The sequence below is a fragment of the Podarcis liolepis genome, assembly GCF_965112155.1.
Source record: "Podarcis liolepis genome assembly, chromosome: 13".
NCBI classification, from domain to species: Eukaryota; Metazoa; Chordata; class Lepidosauria; order Squamata; family Lacertidae; genus Podarcis; species Podarcis liolepis.
The window spans coordinates 11,681,925-11,709,549 of record NC_139573.1 but is presented as its reverse complement, the minus strand read 5'-3'; the positions used below and the strand labels follow the sequence as shown (position 1 = coordinate 11,709,549).

Below are 27,625 nucleotides of genomic sequence, written 5' to 3'. Positions count from 1 at the left end.
CTTTTCAAGAATGGAATTTGTTCAGAATTCACAGAAAAAAGTGAAAACAATATGCGTTTCACTGGTAGCGTATTTGATATGCTGGGTGACATAAGGATTTTGTCCCCAGCTTTCATGGCAAGCAGAGCAAATGCAATTGTTATATATGGAGAAAGTACATCTATTTTATGGTTGTCATGTGCTATAGAGGTAAGGAATACAATTCAACTGATATTGCCTCCATCTAAGAGGAAACAACCTGAAAGAAAAGTATGGATTACAACAGCCCAAACTGATTTCATATTATATTATTTTGAAAAAATGCTGAAGGTTAATATACAAATGTTCCACGGTGCTATCTCCTTTGCGATTCACTCCAAGGAGATTCAAGACTTCTCAAACTTTCTAAGGAGTGTAAAGCCTTCCTGGGCAGATGCAGATGGTTTTATCAGTGATTTCTGGGAACAAGCATTCAGTTGTTTACTTTCAAATTCTACTGCGTCAGCAAACACATGTACTGGAGAGGAGTTGCTGGAGAGCCTTCCTTCACCATTCTTTGAAATGAGCATGACCGGTCACAGCTACAGTATCTATAATGCTGTCTATGCTCTGGCACAGGCCTTACATATTAGGTGCTCATCTGAAGCCATCCGCAAAAGGATAAAGGGTGGAGACAGACTCTCTTCTCAGAATGTAGAGCCTTGGCAGGTAATGTTTCCTCTTATAAAATGTTCACCTTGCAAAGTATTCAGTGTTCTGCACTGTGTTGATAATATAATGTGAGTTGGCATTCATCTACAGTGGTGCCTCAGGTTACATACGCTTCAGGTTACATACACTTCAGGTTACAGACTCCGCTAACCCAGAAATAATGCTTCAGGTTAAGAACTTTGCTTCAGGATGAGAACAGAAATCGTGCTCCAGTGGTGTGGCGGCAGCAGGAGGCCCCATTAGCTAAAGTGGTGCTTCAGGTTAAGAACAGTTTCAGGTTAAGAACGGACCTCCGGAACGAATTAAGTACTTAACCCTTAATAATTAAAAGAAGTGTATCTGACGTGTATCTGAAGAAGCGTGCATGCACACAAAAGCTCATACCAAGAACAAACTAAGTTGGTCTCTAAGATGCTACTAGATAATTTTTTATTTTTTATATATATTTCTACTTCGTCAGACCAACATGGCTACCTACCTAAATAATTAAAAGTAATAAATACATGAAAGATTAACCTTAAATTATTTTATTTCCTATAATTATACTAAGCCGACTTTAAATTACACAGACTTTCATAAGTGACAGAATAGCAGCAACTACTTGAAAGGTTTATAATAGTTCGGAAAATTCACTGCTATTTAAAGATTAAAAACTGGCGCTGTTCCAGACTTACAACTGGCATTTAATTAGACCAGTGATTTCCAATTAGCTAATTATTGATAACCCCCTGTTTTTCAAAATCTAAAGCATGGAACTCCAGCTTTTGAAAATTTTGATAACTGTAGGTAGCAAACCAATGTTTTGAAGAAAATGTGGGGTAGTCCAAAAGAAGCAAAGGATTTTAAGTCTACTAAAAAACAGACCATAAAATTTGTGATTTTACCATGCAAAAATGACAAAGTTGTGGTTGGAGCGGAGACAAATTCAATTTTATTAAAGTAAAGTATAAGTGAACAAATTTAGACATTTCTAGCAGCTTCTAAACCTACATCTATCTATCTAGCTCTATCTATCTATCTATATCTATCATCTATCTATCTATCATCTATCTATCTATCTAACCAGTTTGAGAGGTCTAGCAGGACCAGGTTTCACCTCTGTCCCACCAGAAATCATTGACCATCATGACCAGGGTGGGTTCAGTCTCCAGAACATCAACTCAAATCCCTTCCAATTCTTAATTATTTACAAAGGGTGATCTGAAACAAGCAGGTCTATAGCCTTATGCCTCTATTATATATTTTTCAGCATGGTGTAGCAGTTAAGTGCGGTGGACTCGTAATCTGGTGAACTGGGTTCACTTCCCCGCTCCTCCACATGCAGATGCTGGGTGACCTTCAGCTAGTCACACTTCTCTGAAATCTCTCAGCCTCACTCACCTCACAGAGTGTTTGTTGTGAGGAGGAAGGGAAATAAGATTGTTAGCCGCTTCGAGACTCCTTAGGGTAGTGAAAGGCAGAATATCAACTCCAAACTACTCTTACTCTTCTTCTTCTTCTTCTTCTTCTTCTTCTTCTTCTTCTTCTTCTTCTTCTTCTTCTTCCTGGAAGTCTCTTGACTGCTAAGTTTATGCTGATTCGTGATTTTCCTCTCTTCCTGTACCTACCACTGAAATTTGGCTTCTCTCCAATATGAACTGAAGTGGTTAACCTGTGGCACAGACAAGATTTAATGAACACTCATATCAAAGTGTTCTGTAAATTGACAACCATAGTCTTTTATATACTAATCTTTCATGTTCTTCCGCACACATTTAATGCTCCTAACCATTCTTTTAGCTTCTTTTAGCTTCTTGTATACTTTTTCATATACCATATTTTCCCGTGTATAAGGCGCCCCATGTATAAGACAACCCCTATATTTTTAAACCCAAAATTAAGAAATTAAGTTGTTTAGCTTTTTGGGGGGTGGGGGAGGTCACTTCTGCCAATCGCTCACCCACCTGTCCACCACTGCCAATCGCTTACCACAGCCCCTGCCAATCACACACCTCACCACAGCCATCAATTGTCTGCCTGCTCACCGCCACCAACAGCCCACCTGCCCACTTGTTGCAACCGTCAATCATCTGCCCAACTGCCGTAGCCATAGCCAATCTCCTGCTTGCTGCTGCCATTAATCGCACATCCCCCTTCTGCATTCACTATCCGCATATAAGACGAGCATTGTCTTATACATGGAAAAATACGGTACCTTCTGTTTTAATACTTTTTAGCTTTCTAAAACATTTTACAGGTTCTAAACAACAGTACCCCACCCTACTTATGTTGGTCTACAACAGTAATAAAGAAATATTGATTGAAGTGGATAACTCCTGGAGGAAAATAACTTAAATCCTTCTAGGAAAGCTATTTATATTTGTAAGACTATTACAACATTTGATGGGCCTTCTGATTCTCTTTCCACCTAGCTCCACTCATTGCTGCAGAGGATCTCATTCAACAACAGTGCAGGGGATGAAATTACATTAAATGAACATGGGAAATTAGCAGCTGGCTTTGATATTACAAACCTGGTCACTTTCCCGAATAATTCATATATCAGGGTCAAAGTCGGAAGGCTGGATCCCCAGGCCCCTGCTGGCAAAGAGCTCACCATTAATGAGGACAGAATCCAATGGCACAGAGCCTTCACCCAGGTAAGGAAATCACTACACACAAGTGGGAGAGCGTGTAGTTTTGCCACTTGAGGTGAAAAGGAAAGTGCTGCTCAACTTCTGCTGCCACTATTAATAATGCTGCTACAGTGGTGCCTCGCAAGACGAAAAGAATCCGTTCTGTGATTCTCTTCGTCTAGCGGTTTTTTCATCTTGCAAAGCAAGCCCATTGACAGATTAGCGGATTAGCGCTATTAGCGGCTTTTAGCAGCTTTTAGTGGCTTATCGGCTTATCGGATCAGCTGATAAGTGGCTTAGCGGCTTAGAAAAGGGGGGAGGGGAAAAAACCCGCAGGAACTCGCAAGACATTGTCGTCTTGCGAAGCAAGCCCATAGGAGATTTGTTTTGCGAAGCACCACCAAAACGGAAAACTCTTTCGTCTAGCGAGTTTTCCGTCTTGCAAGGCATTCGTCTTGCGGGGCACCACTGTACTAATAATTTGATTAATAAATAAACAAATGAACCATGTCATAAAAAGAGCAATATGCACAAAAGACATGTCACACCAAGAAGGATCAATGGCTATCAGACAGTGTTGTCCAACATGTTTTTTTGTTCAAGGCAGCTCTCTACATAGTGGCATTAGATAGAATGCTAAGCTAACTGTATCATTGTGAATGAACATTGTAATCTTCATGAGTTTTCTTTGATACTGCTTGTGACACTATTGTTGAGTTGGAATGATAGAAGCAGGGGTGTATGTAGTTGTTTGCCAGGTTGGCCCCTGCCACGGGCCCAGACCCAGAAGGAGCCCCCAAAATCACGCCCTGCTCAGAGTGGCTAAGAGCCCAGCTGCCCCTTGATGTACTCCATGGGCTGCTGGGCAAGGCATGAATGATCCTCTCTGTGCCTCAGTGGAGGAATCCAGCTGCTGCCATTGGTCATCAGAGGATCTGCGTGGTTCCGCATCCCCAATTGCCCAGTGGCACTATTATAAGTGTGAGCAGACTGCCAAGAAGGACTTGGAGAGTGGGGGGGCAGCAGAGGAAGGAAGGAAGGAAGGAAGGAAGGAAGGAAGGAAGGAAGGAAGGAAGGAAGGAAGGAAGGCGGTAAGTGAAGGAGGGATTCAGAAAAGAAGGTAGACAGACAGACCAATGAGGACAGGAGCCGATGGTCAAGGAGAAAGTCACTGGTTACAAGATGCAAACTTTTTGAGTTTCTGTTCCATGGCCCCATTTCAAACTTTTTGATTTTCTATTCAATGGCAATATTGTTTAAAATTTCAACAGATATTTGTTAGATCTACCTTAATTGAGTTATACCTCAAACAATGCCTGTTTTTGCAAAATAAATAAATAAAATGTAAATTTAAGTACCATTTGGATATTGACTATTTCAGGTTCAAAGTAATAAACATATTTACAATACTTTAATGCCCACATCCCTTTTGCTTTTAGGATTGTTAAACCAATATTTGATAAATCCCATTCCCATTTCCTTGTATATGAAGGATGGAGAGATTCTTTTGCATATGTTGAGAGTATCTCGGCAGCCATAGTTTAACAAATCTTTCCATTTTTTTTTCAATCCATAACTTGTTAGCATTAGTTGCCTACAAAATCATATTTTTTAAAAAGGTCATTGGAAAAATGTTGGAAATATTTCTTTTTGTAAAATGACACCAGACTCTATACATTGATTTTGTAGAGAAGTCCCAACTTATTTTATGTGCACATTGTATTGTAATTCCCTGCTTTTCATGAAGCTGGTTTTATAAAGCCAGTCCATCACCACCCCAATACATCTGCCCACCATCTTCACTTCATCTTCACCGTATTCCAATGGTATAAGTGGTAGGGACCATCCAAATATGAGCAGAACCACAATATTTCACTACCTCCAAATCCCAACTCCCTGAAGTTGACTAAGGGGACAACAAGTGAAATTCCTGCAGCAAAGGGCACGAGAAAGTAGTTCCATCAAAAGAAATAACCAGTAGTAGTATTAGATTAAAAAAATCTGATGGTTTGCAGTGATGGTCAATCTAGATATGAACATTATAATCTGCTTGTGTTTATATGATGCTTCGAACTGTAACTTTTTCTCAAACTATTTGTGCTACCTGGGCACATACGGATCCTACAGCTAACACTTCTGGCCCTCCAATTTACTGATAGATCACCTGATCTTAGATGAATCCCCTTAAACTTTTTTCTTAATATTCACCTCTTTGTGTCTCTTTGGATAGGTGCCACCCCTTTCCTTATGTAATGCCAACTGCCTTCCCGGTTATGAGAAGAAAAAGAAGGAGGGAAAGAAGTTTTGTTGTTATGATTGTGATCCATGTCCTCATGGGATGTTCTCAAATGAGAAGGGTGAGAGATGCCATATAACCATATACAAGCTATTTTAGGAAATTTTGAGCAAATAAGCAATGGGGTTTGCTCTGTATAATCTCAATTTATATTGTTTATTAACAATACGCTTCAGGTTACATATGCTTCAGGTTACGGACTCCGCTAACCCAGAAATAGTACCTTGGGTTGAGAACTTTGCTTCAGGATGAGAACAGAAATTGTGCTCCAGCAGCGTGGCAGCAGCAGGAGGCCTCATTAGCTAAAGTGGTGCTTCTGGTTAAGAATAGTTTCAGGTTAAGAACGGACCTCCAGAACGAATTAAGTACTTAACCCAAGGTACCACTGTAGTAGAATAATCTCCCTTCTGTCTCTGTAAAAGCTGCCACTATGAAGAAATTATCTTAACCTTCAAGAGAGTATACCATGAGGATGTGACTGTAATCTGTAATGTAAAGATTTTCCATCAGTGTACCTAGATACATTGATATTCTAAACATTACAAGTAAAGGTAAAGGGACCCCTAACCATTAGGTCCAGTCGTGGCCAACTCTGGGGTTGCGGCGCTCATCTCACTTTATTGGCCGAGGGAGCCGGTGTACAGCTTCAGGGTCATGTGTCCAGCATGACTAAGCCGCTTCTGGCGAACCAGAGCAGCGCACGAAAACACCATTTACCTTCCCGCCGGAGCGGTACCTATTTATCTACTTGCACTTCTTTGACATGCTTTCGAACTGCTAGGTTCGCAGGAGCAGGGACCGAGCAACAGGAGTTCACCCTGTCACAGGGATTCAAACTGCCAACGTTCTGATCGGCAAGTCCTAAGCTCTGTGGTTTAACCCACAGCACCACCCACGTCCCATTCTAAACATTACTGCATATAATATTCCCTATTTTTTTTTAAAAAAAAAATTATTAAAGTTTTCTTGGTTTACAAAGGTATATGCAGTGTCTCTTTTTTTCAAGTTACATTTTTCATAGGTCAGTTCATTTGTTGAGACATTAGGGTTACATTAGGAAGAGAAAAGGGGGGAAGAGGTGGAGGGGGCCATGGTGCGTGGCGGTGGGGTCGGGAGGCGATATTTCTATTTTGCTTAAAAATAGAAGTGTGGGGTTTTGTGTCAGTGTACATTGTGCAGGTGCTCTTTGCTATTCGCATGTGTTCCTTTGGTGGTGAGAGAGATTGGGGTTGGCCTAGGATGCAGTTGCTTGCTTGTGGTTGCTTGTGGTGAACTTTGTTTTCGTGTGTGAATGGGAGTAGGTGGGTGTTTTGGATGAGGTAACCATATTGATTCATATGCTGTTGGTGGATTCTTGTCATTGTCTTGTTGGGCTGTGTATGTGATAAAGGGGAGCCATACCGGAGTGAAGGTATCTTCTTCTATTTGTCATCGTGTCACTTTCAGTTTATTGGTTAATTTTTCTAGTAGCACTGTTTCCCATAAAATTCGATACCATTGGTCCATGCTTACTCCTGACAGGTCTTTCCAGTGTCTGACTATGATGTTTGTGGTTGCTGAGAGTAGGTGGGTTATGAGTTCTTTGTGATGCGAGTGGGCATTGTTGTCTTGGAATATGATTAGTAGGGCCAGTTCTGGGGTGATTTCTAATACTTGCTTAGTTATTTTACATTTCTTGTATGGCTGTTGTCCAGAATAGTTGGATTTTGGGGCATTCCCACCACATGTGTAGGTATGTGCCTGTGGAGGTGCACCCTCTCCAGCATTTTGGTGAGGTTCTCTAATGTTTAATGCAGTTTCTCATTGATGGTGGCTTACTGCTGTGCTGCCACATTTTAATAACACATTTTAATGATATACACCATGAGTGTAGATCCGCCTGCTCTGTTTTATTGCAAAAACACATAAAAATTGTACATGCATTCTGCCCTGGAAGAAACCAAGGTTTTGGGGGAGGCAGGGTGGAAAAGAATTGGGGTCTTTATTCTAAGAACAAGGTTCCTTGGGAACTTTATCTTCAAAGCTTCTAGGGCACAAGCATTTCGACTAGAAGTTTTGAAACTTATCCTCGTGGAAACACTACGGTAAGGGAACTAATGATTTTTAAAAAAAACTCTTAAGCATATACTGGATTGTTTCCAATTGTCATACCACCTTTTTTCAGGATTGGAAACCTGTGCCAGATGTCCTCCGGAGCAATATCCAAATGAAGAGCAGAATCAGTGCATTCCCAAGAAACCACATGTCCTAGGCTTTGGGGAAACTTTGGCCATTGTTTCAACTTTCTCTGCACTTTTATTCTCTCTGATCACAGCTATGGTACTTGGCATTTTCATTAAGCATCGGGACACTGCCATCGTCAAAGCCAACAACAGAAGCCTCACTTACATTCTCCTTGTGTCCCTTCTCTTGTGTTTCCTCTGCACTTTGATGTTCATTGGAACTCCTAAGGAGGCAACCTGCCTTCTCCGACAAACAAGTTTTGGCATCGTCTTCTCTGTGGCCCTCTCCAGCATCTTGGCCAAGACTATTTCAGTGGTTTTGGCATTCATGGCTACCAAGCCAGATTCCACAATCAGAAAGTGGGTAGGCAAAAAACTGGCTTACTCCATCGTCCTTTCCTGCTCTTTGATTCAAGTAGGAATTTGTGGCTTCTGGCTGGCAACCTCTGCCCCATTCCCAGATGTGGACATGCACTCAAGCAGTGAAGAAATTATATTCTTATGTAATGAAGGGTTAGTTCTCATGTTCTATGCTGTTTTAGGCTACATGGGCTTCCTGGCCATTATCAGCTTCACTGTGGCCTTCTTAGCCAGGAAGCTGCCTGACAGCTTCAATGAAGCCAAGTTCATCACCTTCAGCATGCTGGTCTTCTGCAGTGTTTGGTTCTCCTTTATTCCCACGTACTTGAGCACCAGAGGAAAATACATGGTGGCTGTGGAGATCTTCTCCATCTTGGCTTCCAGTGCTGGGCTGCTGGGTTGCATCTTTTCCCCTAAATGCTACATTATTGTGGTGAGGCCTGAGCTGAATAACAGAGAGCAGCTGATACGGCGAAAGACGTAAATAACAGTAGAGTTTGTTGTTTCTGTATTTAGACTCTGTAGACTTGTTGGCATGGTAATTTCACTGTGTGTTTTTTCAAGAAGGGAAGTTAAATGAAATGATGAAAATAACAGAAGAGAATGTCTTATCCAGTGCTTATTTTCCAAGATCTAGCAACTGTTTAGTGGTACTCTCATTTTCCTACTCTGCCCCTTAATAAGGCCAAACGTAGATTCACAAAATGTTTAGGGTTATGCATCTCCAAGTGTCCCCTCGGGGGGGGGGATCACTGGTGTTATCATCTATGTTCTTGATATCCAGCATAGTTGCATATGAGCTGTAAATGAAACAGGATTATGTTTATTTAAGAAACCATGGATTATATGCAAAAACTTTGAATGCCTATACATTCTGTTTCTCTTCTTCTCCTGCATCCAAAGAAATGCCCCCTATCTTCCCAAGAGGCCCTGAACCTCTCCTGAGGAGGAGGTGATGGGGTACAGAGAGAAGAGATGAAAAGGAACACAAAAAATTGAGAAGCTGTTTTATAATGAGCCCATGAGTCTATCCAGTAGGACTGTGTTCCAGATTTGACCATGCCCCAAGCCATATTGTCCCTATTTTGGGTGACCGTCTATCAGGTTCATGTTAGACAGCCATAAAATTTCAGAAGACTGGATCTGAGATACTTTGTCTTCACTATATGCCTAACTGCACTAGCAAAGAGGCTGAGCCATTTCAAAAATTTCGCGCAAGTAAATGAAGGGAGCTAGGCAGTAAAGATATTTTATGTTTAGGTACGGATGACGAAGAAGGTAAGAATCCAGTAGTAACGGCCAAAGATTGTTTGCCCACTGCCACTCTCAAGATTCAGTTTCCAGCTTGTGTCATCACACCTCAAGGAAGCCAAGAAATGACTCTATGTTCATTACCAACCCAACCATTCCCCTACATGTACTGATTATTTTAAGAAATGAATGGAAAGTGACAATTTCATGGTAACAGTAATTCTATTAAATCATGGGTCATGTTTTGTGTGATTCATTTTGAGGAGTCTACATTTATGTATGTATTCGTTTACGATGTTCATTATATGTGGAAGCAGAACATTTAAAAGTGCTCCAAACCGAAAATCATATGGGCATTCCACTAGAAATTCCAGGCACAAAAAGACACCTCTAACCAGTTTTAGAATTCCCAGTATAAACCTGGATTTCTACATTTCTGGAATCTCTTAACTCAATCGACATTGCCATATGTAGAGACTGCTCCAGATTCAGAGGTCTCTAATACCTAACATACCCCTAGTGGATCAATATCATCCTAGCGATGGAGCCTTATTCTACACCCCACTTTTATTTGCACCAGGGGTCATCAATCTGTGGCCCTCCAGATGTTGCTGAATTGCAGCTCCCACCAGCTTACAACAGACCATTGCTATCACGGATGATGGAAGCTGTAGACCAAAAACATCTGGACGGCATAACAGTGCCTATCAGTGCCTTACACTGGGGTGCCTTGAATGATGGTCAGGGGTACCACGGACAACACTGGCCTCTGTTCCTCTTTCCTTCCCTCCCTCCTCTCATGCCCTCTTGTGACTCGGTCTCCCAAAGGTTTCCACAGCCTTGGCTACATGCTCTCCACATGAATGGTGTCTCTGGGACTGGCCAGGGGGTGCTTCCCAGCAGTAGGGCAGTGTTAGGAGGCACCACTGTTTGGGGTAAGGGGCAGCTCGGAAACCAGGGTCAGCAGCATCAGCTTCCTGGAGAGGGCAGAGGAGAGGAGGCTGAGGGAAAACATCACAAGGGCGGGTGTTTAAAAAAAAGGTGGGAGGCTGCCAACTCTGCAGGCAAGGGGTAACATAACTGGGGTCCTGAGCCTCACAGGGGTACCACAGAAAGAATGTAGTTGGAGAAGCGACCCGTGGACTCAAAAACCTCTTGTCAGGCTGCCAGATAAGCCCTTCCATTTGTGGTTCAATGCTGTAAGCAGAAAAAGTCAGGGCTGGAGAGTAATCAACTTCATAGCCCAGGAGACATCACATGGCACATCCATGAACTAAGCAGGTCAGTTGCAGAAATTAAATTCCTGCCCCTTTCAGAATAATTTTTTATTAACCGACCAATCACATCAAATCAAACCAGATTACATAAATTCCAAATTACACAGCCGAATTTTAAATTTTTGTTGGGGGTACCCATATTTCAAGTTCCGAAGGGGATCCAATCAACTTCTTGCTTCTTGTTGCTGTTTTAATGTCCACAAATCTAACCATATGATGTTCACTGTACTATCCAGTCCTTTCTTATTGTTTTTCCACATCTCTTGTTGTTATTTTCATATTTTTCCTTTCTCCTTGTGACCTCTGATAGTCTCCACAACCTGGTTAAAACAGTTTGTAATCCTGCGTGGATATTATTATTTTTTTATCCAGTAGTCATATCCAGACGTTTTCCATAGAACATCACTTCCATACATCAAAACAGTCTTAGCGTCATTAATCTTCACCAATCTGCCTCCTTTCTCAAACCTCTGAGGAGATTCACCAGGAATGCAGTCTGAAAACAAGTCCGTTCCTCCTCCCGGCTATAAATCCTTTGGCAACATGGTGACTCTGAATTAATTGCTGCGCCATTCCAAAAGCTCTTATTGCTTCTCGATCTCCATAAAGCATACTTTTGGTTAAAGTTTATCTCCACACAGACCTTAATCATCCTGCTTGGGTCAGTTTAACCAATGGTTCTAATGAGGAGGGGTTCTTTGTAAATCACATAGAAGGAAAGTAAAAAAGGTCCGTCCCCCCCCCCATTCAGTCCCGTTGCCAACATACCCAGCCTTTGGTGTATCTTCATCATAAAATATTCCTGTTGCTCCAACCCGTCGTCTTCTTTCGCAGAGGTCCCTTAATTAGCAGACTTCACTCCCCTTCCTCACTTGAAATATGTGCATTTGCTTCTTTTGTAATTAATTATTCGAAATTGCTGCAGCTAGTGCATGATCAGAGACAGCGTCCAGGAGAGCCGAGGTCCACACGGGGGCATTCTGCCTAGTGCCCTCACCCCCTTCTTTCGAATTTAGGGGTGATTTATGGGCACAGCAGGCAAGGGCAGTGTTCCCCAGTCCCTTGGGGCAACAAGGGAGGTTGCCTGCTCCCATAATAGCCTCTTAATTACCCCGTGTGGGTCGGAGAGATGGTATTGTCGGCCATCTTCCAATGCGCCCCTAGTGGCCCCCCAAATTCCTGCCCCTTTGATCCCCTATTTATACCTCCATTCTTAATTGTTCCAGCCTTTTCTCAACTCTTTGTTCCTGCACTGAGAATGGGGAAGGGGGAGGAGATGAATCAGTTCTGTATGGCAGAGCAGGACACCCTCTACTCCTTCTCTATCAGGGTCTGTGGCTACCTCAATCATCTCCCTTTCACCTTCACTCTCCAGTGGTGATTCCTCTCTGTCCCACCTGTCTGAACCTGGTTCAAAGTCCCCTTCCTCCTAAGGTGCCTCCTGGGCCATCGGCTGCCACTACTTTTCCTCATCCAGCCAGGCCCTGACATTGTCTTAGATATTCCTAAACATGTCACTCAGCTTCAAAAGGTATATACATGTCCTTTCAAAAGTAGCTGGACTGTATTGTCCGGGGTCTCTATATCCTGATATGGTTTGGACCATTTCCATCATTGTTTCCAAGATCTAGCAACTGGAATCAATGTTTCATATGTCAGAGAGTGTCAGGGCCAATAGCAGTAGGAAATTAGACAAATGGGGAAAGGATGCAGTTGGCTCACCTATAAACACATTTTGATAGAGAAAATTTTAGGTGAAATATGGATGCCTGTATACAGGTAGAGTGTTTTTCTTTTTCTTGGCTTGTTTTTAGTTCTGGATGTCCTGCAATAGCAGATAGGACAAGATGACCTTGGAGGCTTCTTCCTAACCTTTGATTCTGCAATGTGACAAATATGTTTACTTTGGCCGTTCTCCTACTGGTGATGCAACACAGAGTTCAACAACATTGCAAAAGTAATTATTTTCTCTATAATTATTAAAATTATGGTAATCAATTCACCTAGAAAAGCTCCAGAAGGCTGAATGGGAAATAAGAAAAAAATAATTAAATCTAAAATGATTAAAAGCACCCCGGTGTTCCATAGAGAGCTAAGGTAAGCTAAGGAGAGGTGAGGCCAGGTTTGCTTTTCATTGTATTGGTTAGATTTCAAATCATAGCATTCAATGAATTTTTTGTGGCAGTGCTGAAGTTAATGAGCAGGTGGATACCTGCCCTTTTAAGTACAGAATTGGCAGAGTCAGTGGTCACAAAATAAATCCTGTTCAAGTTAGGCTGATGATAGTAACAATATTGTAGACATGTAAAGGAGATTCCATGTGTAGAAGGATAGTTGTGATGAGGATGTTGTTGTTGCTGCTGCTTCTCCTGCTGCTTCCCAATATGGTGCCCAAAGTGACCACTGTCGTTTGCAGCAGAAATAATCCTGTGCATATTCCACATGAATGGTATGAACAAGGTGACCTTATCATCGGTGGGATAATGTCTCATATCTATTACCTATTGCCCAGCATCTCCTTCCATGAACACCCATCTCAGGCCTTTATTAACAGCCCAGTGTAAGTAAAGGGCTCTTAAGATCTTTTCATTTATTCTTTCTACAATTATATCTGACTATAAAGCACTTGGTTTGCTTTGAAATCCAATGGAAGATTAAAGCCAATAATAAGATTTTATAAGACTATTTTATAACCTGCTTCAAGATACATGGTATCTCTCTATCCTCCGATGAAGCATAGTTCACTCGCTAGACCTCACTAGTCGCAAGGGTGATGTTTAGCATCTGCGAGCAGTGTGCACACATTGGACACAGAGCCATTGGATTGCTGTCCCCAAACCTGGTAAGCAAGGCACTTGGCTTTGGGAAGGAGTCATGCGCTCTGACGAGGTCCTGGAGTCCTCCTGCTTCCTTCCCAAAGCCTAGCTAGCACTTCCCCAGCTTTGGGAACCGGGGGAGGGGGGCTTTTGGATCCTACCCAAGCAAGCCTTGTGTCTCCTTCCTTAAGCCTGGCACAGCTTTGCCCACCTTTAGGAAGGGCCAAGTGGGAGCAAAATTTTGGCCTTGCCCAAGGTACCATAGTACCAAAGTCTGCACTGCCAGTCAATCCCATATAGCTATATCTAAATTTCTTTATTTTCATTTCATACCAGTTTGTTTTGCTAGGGACAACAACTGACAAAAGGGGTTTAGTAATGATGTCAGTAACGGTGCATATTGCTAGTGATAAAAAGCGGCATGGTTGAAAAAACAAGTGAAGATCACTTCTCAATCTAAAATAATAAGGCACTTTATTTGCAGAGTGACGACCAAGTCCTACCAACATCTCCTTGCCTTGGTGTTTGCTGTTGATGAGATCAATGAGAATCCCAAGATCTTGCCCAATGTCACTCTTGGATTCCACATCTATGATAGCTATTCTGATTCAAAGATGGCCTACCGAACCACTCTGGATCTGCTCTTTAAATCACATCACTTTGTCCCCAACTACAAATGTGGCACTCAGAAAAATGTAGTAGGAGTCATTGGGGGACTTAGCTCTGAAACCTCCTCATCCATGGCAGATATCTTAGGTCTTTACAAGATTCCACAGGTAGAATATGGGTTTTGAAAAATTGTTATTTCATATTATAATTCACTCTTTTCTCCTTCAAATAGGAATCTGTTGATACATCAATATGAAGCAGTAAAATGGAAAAGCGAAATGGGTTGCCATATATGGATATATTTTTGGGGGTATAATATTAGTACTCAACAATGTACATGAAATGATCCAGGTTCTATGGAATGTGTGTACAGTATATTTAATGGAAAATTGTTCGAATATTCCAGTTTGATAAATGGGGCATCTTGATCGGTTCACATCACATCATTCCTAAAAGCAATGCCCTAGCTGCATGAGAGGTATACCAGTCCCAATTCATAGTGATGAAGCTTGCTTTTTAAAAAAAGGTAAAGGTAGAGGACCCCTGACAGTTAAGTCCAGTCACAGACGACTCTGGGGTTGCGGCGCTCATCTCGCTTTACAGGCCGAGGGAGCCAGCGTTTGTCCACAGACAGTTTTTCCGGGTCATGTGGCCACCACATGAAACCAGAGCAGTGCACGGAAACACCGTTTACCTTCCTGCTGGAGCAGTACCTATTTATCTACTTGCACTTTTTGGCGTGCTTGCAAACTGCTGGGTTGGCAGGAGCTGGGACCAAACAACTGGAGCTCACCCCGTCGCAGGGATTCGAACCACCGGCCTTCTGATCGGCAAGTCCAAGAGGCTCAGTGGTTTAGACCACAGCGCCACCCACGTCCCCCTGAAGCTGGCTTACAAAGCCATAAATAACTTGAGACAACAATGTCTCTCACCCTAGGAATCATAAGATCCTCTCCCTGTATACGTATGATGATGTTTAGTACTGTCCATTTTCAGAGACTAATCGAAAACAAATTTCTTGTTATTTTTGAGACCTTTGGGGAGGGGTATAGTGTTACCATGTGGTGTTCTTCTGCTGCATTACTAGAATTCGTATTGGTTGCCTTAATATTTGCTGGTATTTTACTTTCATAGGATATGGTTTATTGTGGTCACAGAAGAATAAAATGTATAATATTCAGGAAATGTACAGGATTTCCAGGAGATCCTCCCACAAGAGTTCTTAGTAGAAATGCCATCAACCTCTCTCTACAAGTGTTTTAAAGATTATAGACAAAAAGATCCTGATCAATTGCTTGTATTTCTCATGGTCCACTTTAGAGTATTGTTGAAGGCAGTGCAAGGATAAAAGCTCTCCTGTTCCTGGAGAGAATCCTTGTGTACAAGTATGCAGCTGTGATGACTCCCATAATAATAGAAATTAATATCTACAAAATTAAATGAGAAATATTGTTTGTTTGGTTTTTGAGAAATATATTTTCTATGTAAATAGGGGTTCGCCATGGCAAAGATTAGTAAATATGGGATATACAGGATTTATACTCAGATAAATGTGTGTGTTTTGAATTCTTGTTTTCACATGGAAAGGTTTGACTTTTTCCTTTTCAGATTTCATATGGTTCATTTGAACCAGCCACAAATGATCAAATCAAACGTGGTTTCTTCTACCGCATGGTCCCCAATGAAGATATTCAGTACAAGGGAATTATCCAGTTACTTCTGCATTTCGGATGGAAATGGGTCGGGCTCATCACTCCAAATAATGAAGCTGGAGAACATTTCTTGCAGATCATTGAACCAATGCTTTTCCAGAATGGAATCTGTTCAGAATTCTCAGATAAAAATGAAGAACTTCCGCATTTCACTGGTAACATACTGGATATGCTGGATGACACAGGGATTTTGACCCCAGCTTTCATATCAAGCAAAGCAAATGTGGTTGTTATATATGGAGAATCTATTTTGTGGGTCACTGTTGCTATAGAGGCAAGGAATATGATTCAGCTGCTATTGCCTCCATCTAAGAGGAAGCAACATGTAGGAAAAGTATGGATTACAACTGCCCAAATTGATTTCTCATTAGCTTTTTTTAAAAAACCTATTGAAATAAATATACAAATATGCCATGGTGCGTTCTCCTTTGCCATTCACTCCAAGGACATTCAAGACTTCTCAGACTTTCTGAGGAATGTAAAGCCTTCCTGGGCAGATGCAGATGGTTTTACCAACGATTTCTGGGAACAAGCATTCATGTGTTCACTTTCAAATTCCACTGGGTCAGCAGACATATGTACTGGAGAGGAGATGCTGGAGAGCCTTCCTGCACCATATTTTGAAATGAGCATGACCGGTCACAGCTACAGTATCTATAATGCTGTCTATGCTCTGGCACACGCCTTACATATTAGGTACTCCTCTGAAGCCATCAGCAAAAGGACAAAGGGTGGAGACAGACTCTCTTCTCAGAATGTAGAGCCTTGGCAGGTAACTTATAAAGTGTTCACCTTGCAAAGTATTCAGTGTTGTGTGCTATACTGATATATAATGTGAGTTGGCATTCATCTATAAGTAAATAACTGAAAGTAATATATACATGAAAGATTAACCTTAAATTATTTTATTTCCTACAATTACACTAAACAGACTTTAGATTACACAGACTTTCATAAGTGACAGAATAGCAGCAACTACTTGAAAGGTTAATAATTGTTCTAAAAATACGCTGCTATTTAAACATTTAGAACTGGCACTGTTCCAGTATTTCAACTGGCATTTAATTAGACCAGTGGTTCCTAATTAGCTAATTAGTGAGGATCTACTATTTTTCAAAAGCTAAACCATGGAACCCCTGCTTTTGAAAATTTTGATAACTGTAAGGTAGCAAAGCAATTTTTCGAAGAAAAGGTGGGGTAGCCCCAAATAAGCAGAGGATTTTTAGTCTACTAAAAAACAGACCATAAAATTTGTGATTTTACCATGCAAAAATGACAAAGATTTAGTTGGAGCAGAGACCAATTCAATTTTATTAAAGCATAGTACAAATGAACAAATTTTGACATTTCTAGCAGCTTCGAAACCTTTATCCATATATCCAGCTCTATCTATCTATCATCTATCATCTATCATCTATCATCTATCATCTATCATCTATCTATCTATCTATCTATCTATCTATCTATCTATCTATCTATCTATCTGTCATCTATCTATATCATCTATCTATCTATCTATCTATCTATCTATCTATCTATCTATCTATCATCTATCTAAGTAGGAAACAGGCAGAGGGCCTTCTTGGTAGTGATGCCTTCCCTGTGTAACACCTGCCCTTCAGAGGTCAAGGAAATAAAGAACTACAAAACTTTTTCTCCCTCCCACTCTCCAATTTAAAGAGCACTAAGAAAATGTGTCCAAGGTTTTTCCCCAAATCCCACCTCGCTTGCCATCCAGCGACTCTTTCGAAAGTTTTCCCCCTGCCAGAAAGAAGGAATTGGCCGCAAGCAGAGGCTGAATGATCCATGGAAGGTTTTCCCTGTGCAATTAACAAGAAAAGTGTTTACCCCAGCAGGGGATGGCACTGCAGACCCCCTGGGTGTGTTCTGTGGAAACTCTGGGGTCCCCACACCTCTAATAGTGAACCACTGAATTAGACAACTTGTTGTATGGGGTTAATGGCATCAATTGGCCAAGTGGAATGTATCTGAAGCTGTCAAAAATGACGCTTGGGGCCACCTGCACCATGCTCCTCCCCACATTGTGGGTGTCCCGTGCATATGTGCGATGTCACGTGCTCCATGTGTTGTCACACACTGGGAGGAGCCCTAGCTGCCCCCTCCAGCCTTTTCAGAGGTCTTTTTAGGGTATCTCATAATGGCCTTCAGAGTCTATAAGGGGCTTCATCGCCCCTTCCCACTGCTGCATAGGAGCCCACTGCTGTAGCAGGCGGGCCCACCAGAGCCCTTCTGGCTGCAGAATATTGAGGGGGATTTGACCCCCTCATTGAACAATTTGTGGTTGCATGGGCACATGCCTATCCGCATATAAGACGAGCATCGTCTTATACATGGAAAAATACGGTAGCTTCTGTTTAAATACTTTTTAGCTTTCCAAACCATTTTACAGATTTTAAATGACAGTACCCCACCCTACTTATGCTTGTCTACGATGGTAATAAAAAAAAGATTGCTTGAAGTGGATAACTCTTGTAGAAAAATAACTTAAATCCTTCTGGGATTTAAGACTATTACAACATTTTCTAGGCCTTCTGATTCTCTTTCCACCTAGGTCCACTCATTGCTGCAAAGGATCTCATTCAACAACAGTGCTGGGGATGAAATCACATTCAATGAACATGGAGAAATAGCAGCTGGCTTTGATATTGCAAACCTGGTCACTTTCCCAAATAATTCCTATGTCAGGGTCAAAGTCGGAAAGCTGGATCCTCAGGCCCCTCCTGGCAAAGAACTCATCATTAATGGGAACGGAATCCAATGGCACAGACTCTTCACTCAGGTAAGGAAATCACTGTGGGGGGAGGTGCTGCCCAACTACTGCTGCAACTAGTAATAATGCTGCTACTAATAATTTTATTAATAACAAATGAACCACGTAATCAAAAAGAGCAATATGCACAGAAGACATGTGACACCAAGAAGGACCAATGGCTATCAGACTGTGTTGTCCAACATGCTTGTTGGTCCAAGGTGGTTTTCCGGTTAGTAGCATTAGACATTGTAATCTTCTGGTGCCTCTTGTAACTCTAGGGTCGAGTTGGAATGCTAGAAGCCGGGATGTACGTAATTGTGTGTCAGGTTGGCTCCTGCCACAGGCCCAGGCCCAGGGGGAGCCCCCCAAATCATGCCTTGCTCGGAGTGGTTACTAGCCCGACTGCTCATCCATATACTCCACCGGCTGTGGACAAGGCATGTAGGCTCATCTCAAAGCCTCATGTTTCTGATTTATTCAATCCAAGGCTTGTCAGCACTAGTTGCCTACAAAATCATATATATATTTTTAAAAAGGTCATTGGAAAAATGTTGGAAATGTGTCTTTTTGAAAAAGTAGCAACTTATTTTATGTCCACATTTTATAGTAGTTCCCTGCTTTTTATGAAGTTGGTTTTCTAAAACCAGTTCACCACAACCCCAATACATTTTCCATCAGTGTACCTACATTTTCTGTGCACCATTTTCGCTGCCTCTCTTTTTTCCAATGGTATAAGTGATAGGGCTGTCCAAATAGGAGCAAAACCACAGTAATTCACTACCTCCAAATCCCAACTCCTTGAAGCTCACTAAGGGGACATCAAGTGAAATTACAGCAGCAAAGAGCAGGAGGCTGTAGTACCATAAAAAGAAATAACCAGTAGTGTATTAGATCAAATTATCTGATGGTTGTAGCAATGGTCAATCTAGATACGAACATTGTAATCTTCTTGTGTTTGTATGATGCTTAGAACTATAACTTTTCTCTCCCACTGTGTATGTGCTGCTTTGGCACATAGAAAACCTATAGTTAACATTTCTGGCCCTCCTACTTACTGGTAGATCACCTGATGTTACATGAATCCCCTAAAACATTGTCTTAATATTAACTTCTTCGTGTCTCTTTGGATAGGTGCCACCCCTTTCATTATGTAATGCCAACTGCCTTCCCGGTTATGAGAAGAAAAAGAAGGAGGGGAAGAAGTTCTGTTGTTATGATTGTGATCCATGTCCTCGTGGGATGTTCTCAAATGAGAAGGGTGAGAGATGCCATATCACCATTTACAAGCTATTATAGTAAATTCTGAGCAAATTTGCAATGAGGTTTGCACTGTATGGTCTCAATTAATATTGCTTATTAACAATACAGTGGTACCTTTGGCTACATAAGCTTCAGGTTACATAAGCTTCAGGTTACAGACTCCGCTAACCCAGAAATAGTACCTTGGGTTAAGAACTTTGCTTCAGGATGAGAACAGAAATTGTGCTCCAGCGCCGTGGCAGCAGCAGCAGGAGGCCTCATTGGCTAAAGTGGTGCTTCAGGTTAAGAACAGTTTCAGGTTAAGAACGGACCTCCAGAACAAATTAAGTACTTAACCCAAGGTACCACTGCAGTAGAATAATCTCCCTTCTGTCTCTGTAAAAGCTGCCACTATGAAGAAATTATCTTAACCTTCAAGAGAGTATACCATGAAGATGTGACCGTAATCTGTAATGTAAAGATTTTCCATCAGTGTACCTACATACATTGATATTCTAAACATTACAAGTAAAGGTAAAGGGACCCCTGACCATTAGGTCCAGTCGTGGCTGACTCTGGGGTTGCGGCACTCAGCTCACTTTATTGGCCAAGGGAGCCGGTGTACAGCTTCAGGGTCAGGTGTCCAGCATGACTAAGCCACTTCTGGTGAACCAGAGCAGCGCATGGAAACACCCTTTACCTTCCCGCTGGAGCGGTACCTATTTATCTACTTGCACTTTGACACGCTTTCGAACTGCTAGGTTGGCAGGAGCAGGGACCGAGCAACAGGAGTTCACCCTGTCACAGGGATTCAAACTGCCAACGTTCTGATTGGCAAGTCCTAAGCTCTGTGGTTTAACCCACAGCGCCACCCACGTCCCCTTCTAAACATTACTACATATAATATTCTCTATTTTTTTAAAAAAATATATATTTTTATTAAAGTATTCTTGGTTTACAAAGGTATGCGCAGTGTCTCTTTTTTCAAGTTACATTTTCCATAGGTCAGTTCATTTGTTGAGACATTAGGGTTACATTAGGAAGAGAAAGGGGGGGAAGAGGTGGAGGGGGCCATGGTGCGTGGGGGTGGGTCAGGAGGCGATATTTCTATTTTGCTTAAAAATAGAAGTATGGGGTTTTGTGTCAGTGTACATTGTGCAGGTGCTCTTTGCTATTCGCATGTGTTCCTTTGGTGGTGAGAGAGTTTGGGGTTGGCCTAGGGTGCAGTTGCTTGCTTATGGTTGCTTGTGGTGAACTTTGTTTTCATGTGTGAATGGGGGTAGGTGGGTGTTTTGGATCAGGTAACCATATTGATTCATATGCTGTTGGTGGATTCTTGTCATTGTCTTGTTGGGCTGTGTATGTGATAAAGGGGAGCCATACCGGAGTGAAGGTATCTTCTTCTATTTGTCATCATGTCACTTTCAGTTTATTGGTTACTTTTTCTAGTAGCGCTGTTTCCCATACTATTTGGTACAATTGGTCCATGCTTACTCCTGACAGGTCTTTCCAGTGTCTGACTATGATGTTTGTGGTTGCTGAGAGTAGGTGGGTTATGAGTTCTTTGTGATGCGAGTGGGCATTGTTGTCTTGGAATATGATTAGTAGGGCCAGTTCTGGGGTGATTTCTAATACTTGCTTAGTTATTTTACATTTCTTGTATGGCTGTTGTCCAGAATAGTTGGATTTGGGGGCATTCCCAACACATGTGTACGTATGTGCCTGTGGAGGTGCACCCTCTCCAGCATTTTGGTGAGGTTCCTGGGTGTATTAGCGCTAGTTTCCTTGTTGTTAGGTAATATTCTCTAATGTTTAATGCAGTTTCTCATTGATGGTGGCTCACTGCTGTGCTGCCACATTTTAATAACAAATTTTAATGATATACACCATGAGTGTAGATCCACCCGCTCTGTTTTGATGCAAAAAGACATAAAAATTGTACATGCATTCTGCCATGGAAGAAACCAAGGTTTTTAGGGGAGGGAGGATGGAAAAGAATTGGAGTCTTTATTCTAAGAACTGTTGAATGGTTTCTTTAAATGTAAAAGTTCATCATTGTTCCACTCCATGTGTATGTCTTTAAGGGGCCAGAGCAAGGGCCAGAGCAAGATAACGAGACCCAGCTTTACAACTGTGAAACATAGCAGGTGCTGCTGAGTTGTATTTGATTAAGGTGTGCCAGCATCTGGGTGTAGTATATAAGGAGCAGCACCTAGCTCTCCCATTACCCTGGGGGATGGGTTGGTGGTTGGGTCTGGTTTGTTGATGTATTTAGTGTAAAAGGAGTTTTTGTTTTTGTAATTAAAACCTTGTTTCAGTACTTTTTGAGTCCCTTTTTAATGCATGGTCTCCCCAGCAAGCTCTCTGCAGTGCTACCATACTGCAAAAAGCCAACATCTTTGGTTATGGGCCCAGCTGCTGAGTGGATGACTGCATATTTTTGGACTCTAAGAAAGCTTTGAAAACTCCTTCTCCTGTTAGCGTAGTTTTTGTGGGTCTGGAAGATATCCAGAATGGTTGACTGGGTTCCTGAAGCTGAGAAGGCTCTGGTCTTCCCACAGCTAACAGATGAGAACTATAGTTTATGGTCTTTTCGGGTGGAGGCGCTTTTGACCTCTAGAGAAGTATGGACCTATGTAACTGATGACCCTCCTAACCCTGTAACTAATGCTTGGTCGAAAGGAGATGCAAAAGCCAGGGCGATAATTAATTTGGCAGTCAGTGACCAGCAAGTAGTCTATATAAGAAATAAGAAAACTGCCAAAGAAATGTGGGACAGTCTTGCAGCAGTGCATGTTAGAAAAGAGTCAGCGTCTGCATTGATGTATTTCAAGCAGTTGTACCAGACGAAGTTGCAGCCTGGTGGTGATTTGGCAGCACACTTAAGACGTCTGGAGGCGATACGCGGCGAATTAATTCGAAGGGACATGGAGATACCTGATATTCAGTATATTTTTATCATTCTGTTCTCTTAATGAGGACTTTGATGGTATAGCTAGCCAGATATCTGCCGTTCCACCAGCACAATTAACTGTGGAAGGGGTAACGGCAAGATTAATGGGCGAGTTGGATAGAAGGGAGGCTTGTGCCATAAGCACTCCTGTTTCCAGAAAGAATGAGGAACACCATATGCAAACCTGTGGTGATACAACTGCATTTAAAGCTGCAAAGCGTTGTTGGTTCTGCAATAAGCAAGGACATTTTGCAAGGGACTGCAGATCCAAAAGAAAGCAAAGTACTCCCAAGCCTGTTTCTGTTCGTCAATCGCGGTCGTCAGCCCAGCAGCCGACATCGTACCGTAAAGACAGAAACGAGCCACGAGCTTTTCATGCTCGGACAACAGATCATAAAAGAATTAAAGATGCCAAGTGGAAGTCTTTTGTTATCGACTCAGGAGCATCTCAGCACATTTGCAACGAAGCTTGTTTATTTCTTTCGAAGAGGAAATTGGTAATGTACATTTAGCCAATTCACAAGTCCTGCAGTCGCTTGGCAGGGGTACCATTAAACTTGACTCTTTAAACATTACAATAGCTAACTGCATTTACTGCCTGTCAATGGACAATTTATTGTCAGTAAGGTGTTTTGCCCGTCAAGGCATAACTGTGCGTTTCATAGTGTCTATGTGTGAGTTTTTCGATGGGAACAAACGTCTATTGTATGCCCGGGAATCTGATAGTTTATATAGACTGTATTTTCGCACCTACTCACAATCGTCTATAAATTGCAGAGCAGCACAGTCAAGCCAGGGGTTGAGGAATGTAAGGCCACATTCTGGGTGTGTCCACGAGGCGCACAGAATTCTGGGACACATGAATTTTGCTGATGTAATTAAGACAAAGAATATTGTCAATGGCCTCAACTTAAAACCATGCAAATTCTTTATGCAGTGTCTATCCTGTTGCAAGAATAAGATTAAGGTTGCACGCAAGGGTAGGTGCTCAGATAGGAAAGTAACTGAGCCATTTGAGCGTGTACATTGTGATTTAGTTGGGCCACTCCCACCATCATTAGGAGGTTCGAAGTACTGGCTTACCCTGATAGACCAGTATAGTAGATATTGTTGGACTTATGCAATAGCTGAGAAGTCCCAAGCATTTGAGAAGTACAAGGTTTTTTGCAACTGGATAAAAACGCACTTTAAGAAACCTATTAAGAACCTATTTTCTGACCGGGGCAGGGAATTTGTTTCTGAGGATTTTGAGAAATTCCTGGAAGCGCAGGGGACTACTCATGAGTTATCTTGCCCCCGAAGTCCCTGGCAAAATGGGCTTGTTGAAGTTGTGCAGCGTGACTTGCAGGCAGGGGTTAAAACTTATCTGCACGATGCTAATCTGCCCAAAGCGTTTTGGGCTGAAGCACTCAATGCCTTTTGTTATGTTAGAAATCGCAGTTATCATTCTGGTTTAGATGTCACCCCCTATGAGAAGCTGTTTAAAAAACGCCCTAATCTGAAATACCTACGTATTTGGGGTTCAGATGTAATTATGCATTATCCCGCTAAGCAGAAATTAGGTGAACATAGTGTTCAGGGAAAATTAATGGGCTACCAGCAGGGGGCGTACAGAATTTACATACCAGCAACTGGCAAATTTCATATTACCAGAAGCATGATACAAACTGTAAATTGGAATGGAGTTGCTGTTTTCCAAGATACTGATGGTATAAATGATACTGAGGAAGAAGAGGAAGAAGCAGCAGCAGGAGGAGGAAATGATGCTTCTGAATTAATGGAACAAGACAAAAAGCTTGTTGAATCTGATTCGTTTGATGATTTAAAGTCACAGGCACCCGAGGGGAGGTTAGATTCTCTTGAGTTTTCTGACCGTGAGCTTAGCCTACAGGCACCTCTTCAGTCTGACAATGATGATTTACAACCTGAAACTAGTAGTTCACTTAGTCCCATTAAGTCTGAGGAGTCTGACTCTCCTTCCGGACTGAGACGTTCAGATAGAAAGAGGCAGAAACCACAACGATTTGCAGATGAACATTTTAATACTGTGTATGCCAATAAGGCGTTTTTTGAGCCAAAAAGCTACAATGATGTTCAGAATTTACCTAAGCACCAAGCTGTAAATTGGTATAAAGCTATGAACTCTGAGATAGCTTCTTTAAAAGAGCATAACACTTGGTCTCTTGTACCACAAACCCCAGATATGAGACTTATTGATTCAAAATGGGTTTATAGAGTTAAAATGAATGACAAAAATGAAGTTGTAAGGTACAAGGCAAGACTAGTTGCTAGGGGCTTTCAACAAATTCCAGGCGAAGATTATGATTTGTGCTATTCACCAAGTGTAAAATATGAAACAGTTAAGCTTTTGTTAAAAGATGCATCAATTTGTGGAAAAGCCCACTACGCAATGTTTCTCTGCTCTTAAGAGAGTGGTAATGTACCTTAAACATACCAAACACTATAGGTTGCGGTTTACATCAAGTATTGACAAAGGTTTTGAAATTTTCTGCGATGCATCTCATGCAGTGGAACAAAATAATTGCAGGGGTGTGTCTGGTATAGTGTTTTGTTATAACGGTTGTCCTTTTGAATGAAAGTCCCAGACACAAACCATTATTTGTCTCTCCACAACAGAGAGTGAATTATGTGCATGCGTTCAGGCCACTTGTGATGTAGAATGGTATCTGCAAGTATTTGCAGACCTACAGATGCAAGTAACACTACCAGTAAAAGTTTACCTTGATTCCCAGAGCGGACTTGCTATCCTGTGTTCAGAGACCAATACGCAGCGCACTAGAGTCTTGAGGTTACGTTTACAGTTTGTAAAGAAACTAATTGCTGATGAAATGGTTGTATTTGAATATGTTCCAGGTGACAGTCAAATTGCAGACATTTTTACTAAAGCTCTTCCAAAGGTTACACATGAAAAACATGTACAAAGTATGCTTTATGTTTTTGTTCCACAATGATGAACCGCAGGGGAAATGTTGAATGGTTTCTTTAAATGTAAAGGTTCATCATTGTTCCACTCCATGTGTATGTCTTTAAGGGGCCAGAGCAAGGGCCAGAGCAAGATAACGAGACCCAGCTTTACAGCTGTGAAACATAGCAAGTGCTGCTGAGTTGTATTTGATTAAGGTGTGTCAGCATCTGGGTGTAGTATATAAGGAGCAGCACCTAGCTCTCCCATTACCCTGGGGGATGGGTTGGTGGTTGGGTCTGGTTTCTTGATGTATTTAGTGTAAAAGGAGTTTTTGTTTTTGTAATTAAAACCTTGTTTCAGTACTTTTTGAGTCCCTTTTTAATGCATGGTCTCCCCAGCAAGCTCTCTGCAGCGCTACCATACTGCAAAAATCTTCCTTGGGAACTTTATCTTCAAAGCTTCTAGGGCACAAGCATTTCGACTAGAAGTTTTGAAACTTATCCTCCTGGAAACACTACGGTAAAGGAACTCATGATTTAAAAAAAACCTCAAGCATATACTGGATTGTTTCCAATTGTCATACCACCTTTTTTCAGGATTGGAAACCTGTGCCAGATGTCTTCCAGAGCAATATCCAAATGAAGAGCAGAATCAGTGCATTCCCAAGAAACCACACGTCCTAGGCTTTGGGGAAACTTTGGCCATTATTTCAACTTTCTCTGCGCTTTTATTCTCTCTGATCACAGCTATGGTACTTGGCATTTTCATTAAGCACCGGGACACTGCCATCGTCAAAGCCAATAACAGAAGCCTCACTTACATTCTCCTTGTGTCCCTTCTCTTGTGTTTCCTCTGCACTTTGATGTTCATTGGAATGCCTAATAAGACAACCTGCCTTCTCCGACAAACGGCTTTTGGCATTGTCTTCTCTGTGGCCCTCTCCAGCATCTTGGCCAAGACTATTTCAGTGGTTTTGGCATTCATGGCTACCAAGCCAGATTCCACAATCAGGAAGTGGGTAGGCAAAAAGCTGGCTTACTCCATCGTCCTTTCCTGCTCTTTGATTCAAGTAGGAATTTGTGGCTTCTGGCTGGCAACCTCAGCCCCATTCCCAGATGTGGACATGCACTCAATGACTGAAGAAATTATATTCTTATGTAATGAGGGGTCAGTTCTAATGTTCTATTGCGTTTTAGGCTACATGGGCTTCCTGGCCATTATCAGCTTCACTGTGGCCTTCTTAGCCAGGAAGTTGCCTGACAGCTTCAATGAAGCCAAGTTCATCACCTTCAGCATGCTGGTCTTCTGCAGTGTTTGGTTCTCCTTTATTCCCACATACTTAAGCACCAGAGGAAAATACATGGTGGCTGTGGAGATCTTCTCCATCTTGGCTTCCAGTGCTGGGCTGCTGGGTTGCATCTTTTCCCCTAAATGCTACATTATTGTGGTGAGGCCTGAGCTGAATAACAGAGAGCAGCTGATACGGAGAAAGATGTAAATAACAGTATAGTTTGTCATTTCTGTATTTAGACTCTGTAGACTTGTTGGCATGGTAATCTCACTGTGTGTTTTTTTCAAGAAGGGAAGTTAAATGAAATGATGAAAATAACAGAAGAGATTGTCATATCCAGTGCTTATTTTATAAAAAGGAGATAAAATGTTTAGTGGTACTCTCATTTTCCTACTCATATTGAAATTCTGCCCCTTAATGAGGCCAAACTTAGATGCACAAAATGTTTAAGGTTATGCATCTCCCTGCGTCCCCTCCGGGGGGGGGATCACTGGTGTTATCATCTGTTCTTTATATCCAGCATAGTTGCATATGAGCTGTAAATGAAACGGGGTTATGTTTATTTAAGAAACGATGGATTATATGCCTATACATT

The 27,625-nt window shown here is 41.8% G+C and overlaps 1 protein-coding gene across 1 annotated transcript; it reads left to right on the top strand.

The window, feature by feature from the left end:
- Window positions 1-640: 640 nt before the first annotated feature.
- LOC310691441 (vomeronasal type-2 receptor 26-like) lies at window positions 641-27,348 on the top strand. Its single transcript, XM_083471233.1, has 4 exons — window positions 641-687; window positions 18,421-18,648; window positions 19,753-19,879; window positions 26,336-27,348. Exons 3-4 carry the CDS (start codon window positions 19,861-19,863, stop codon window positions 27,235-27,237), a joined length of 921 nt encoding a protein of 306 aa, XP_083327359.1. The 5' UTR covers window positions 641-687; window positions 18,421-18,648; window positions 19,753-19,860; the 3' UTR covers window positions 27,238-27,348.
- Window positions 27,349-27,625: the final 277 nt, after the last annotated feature.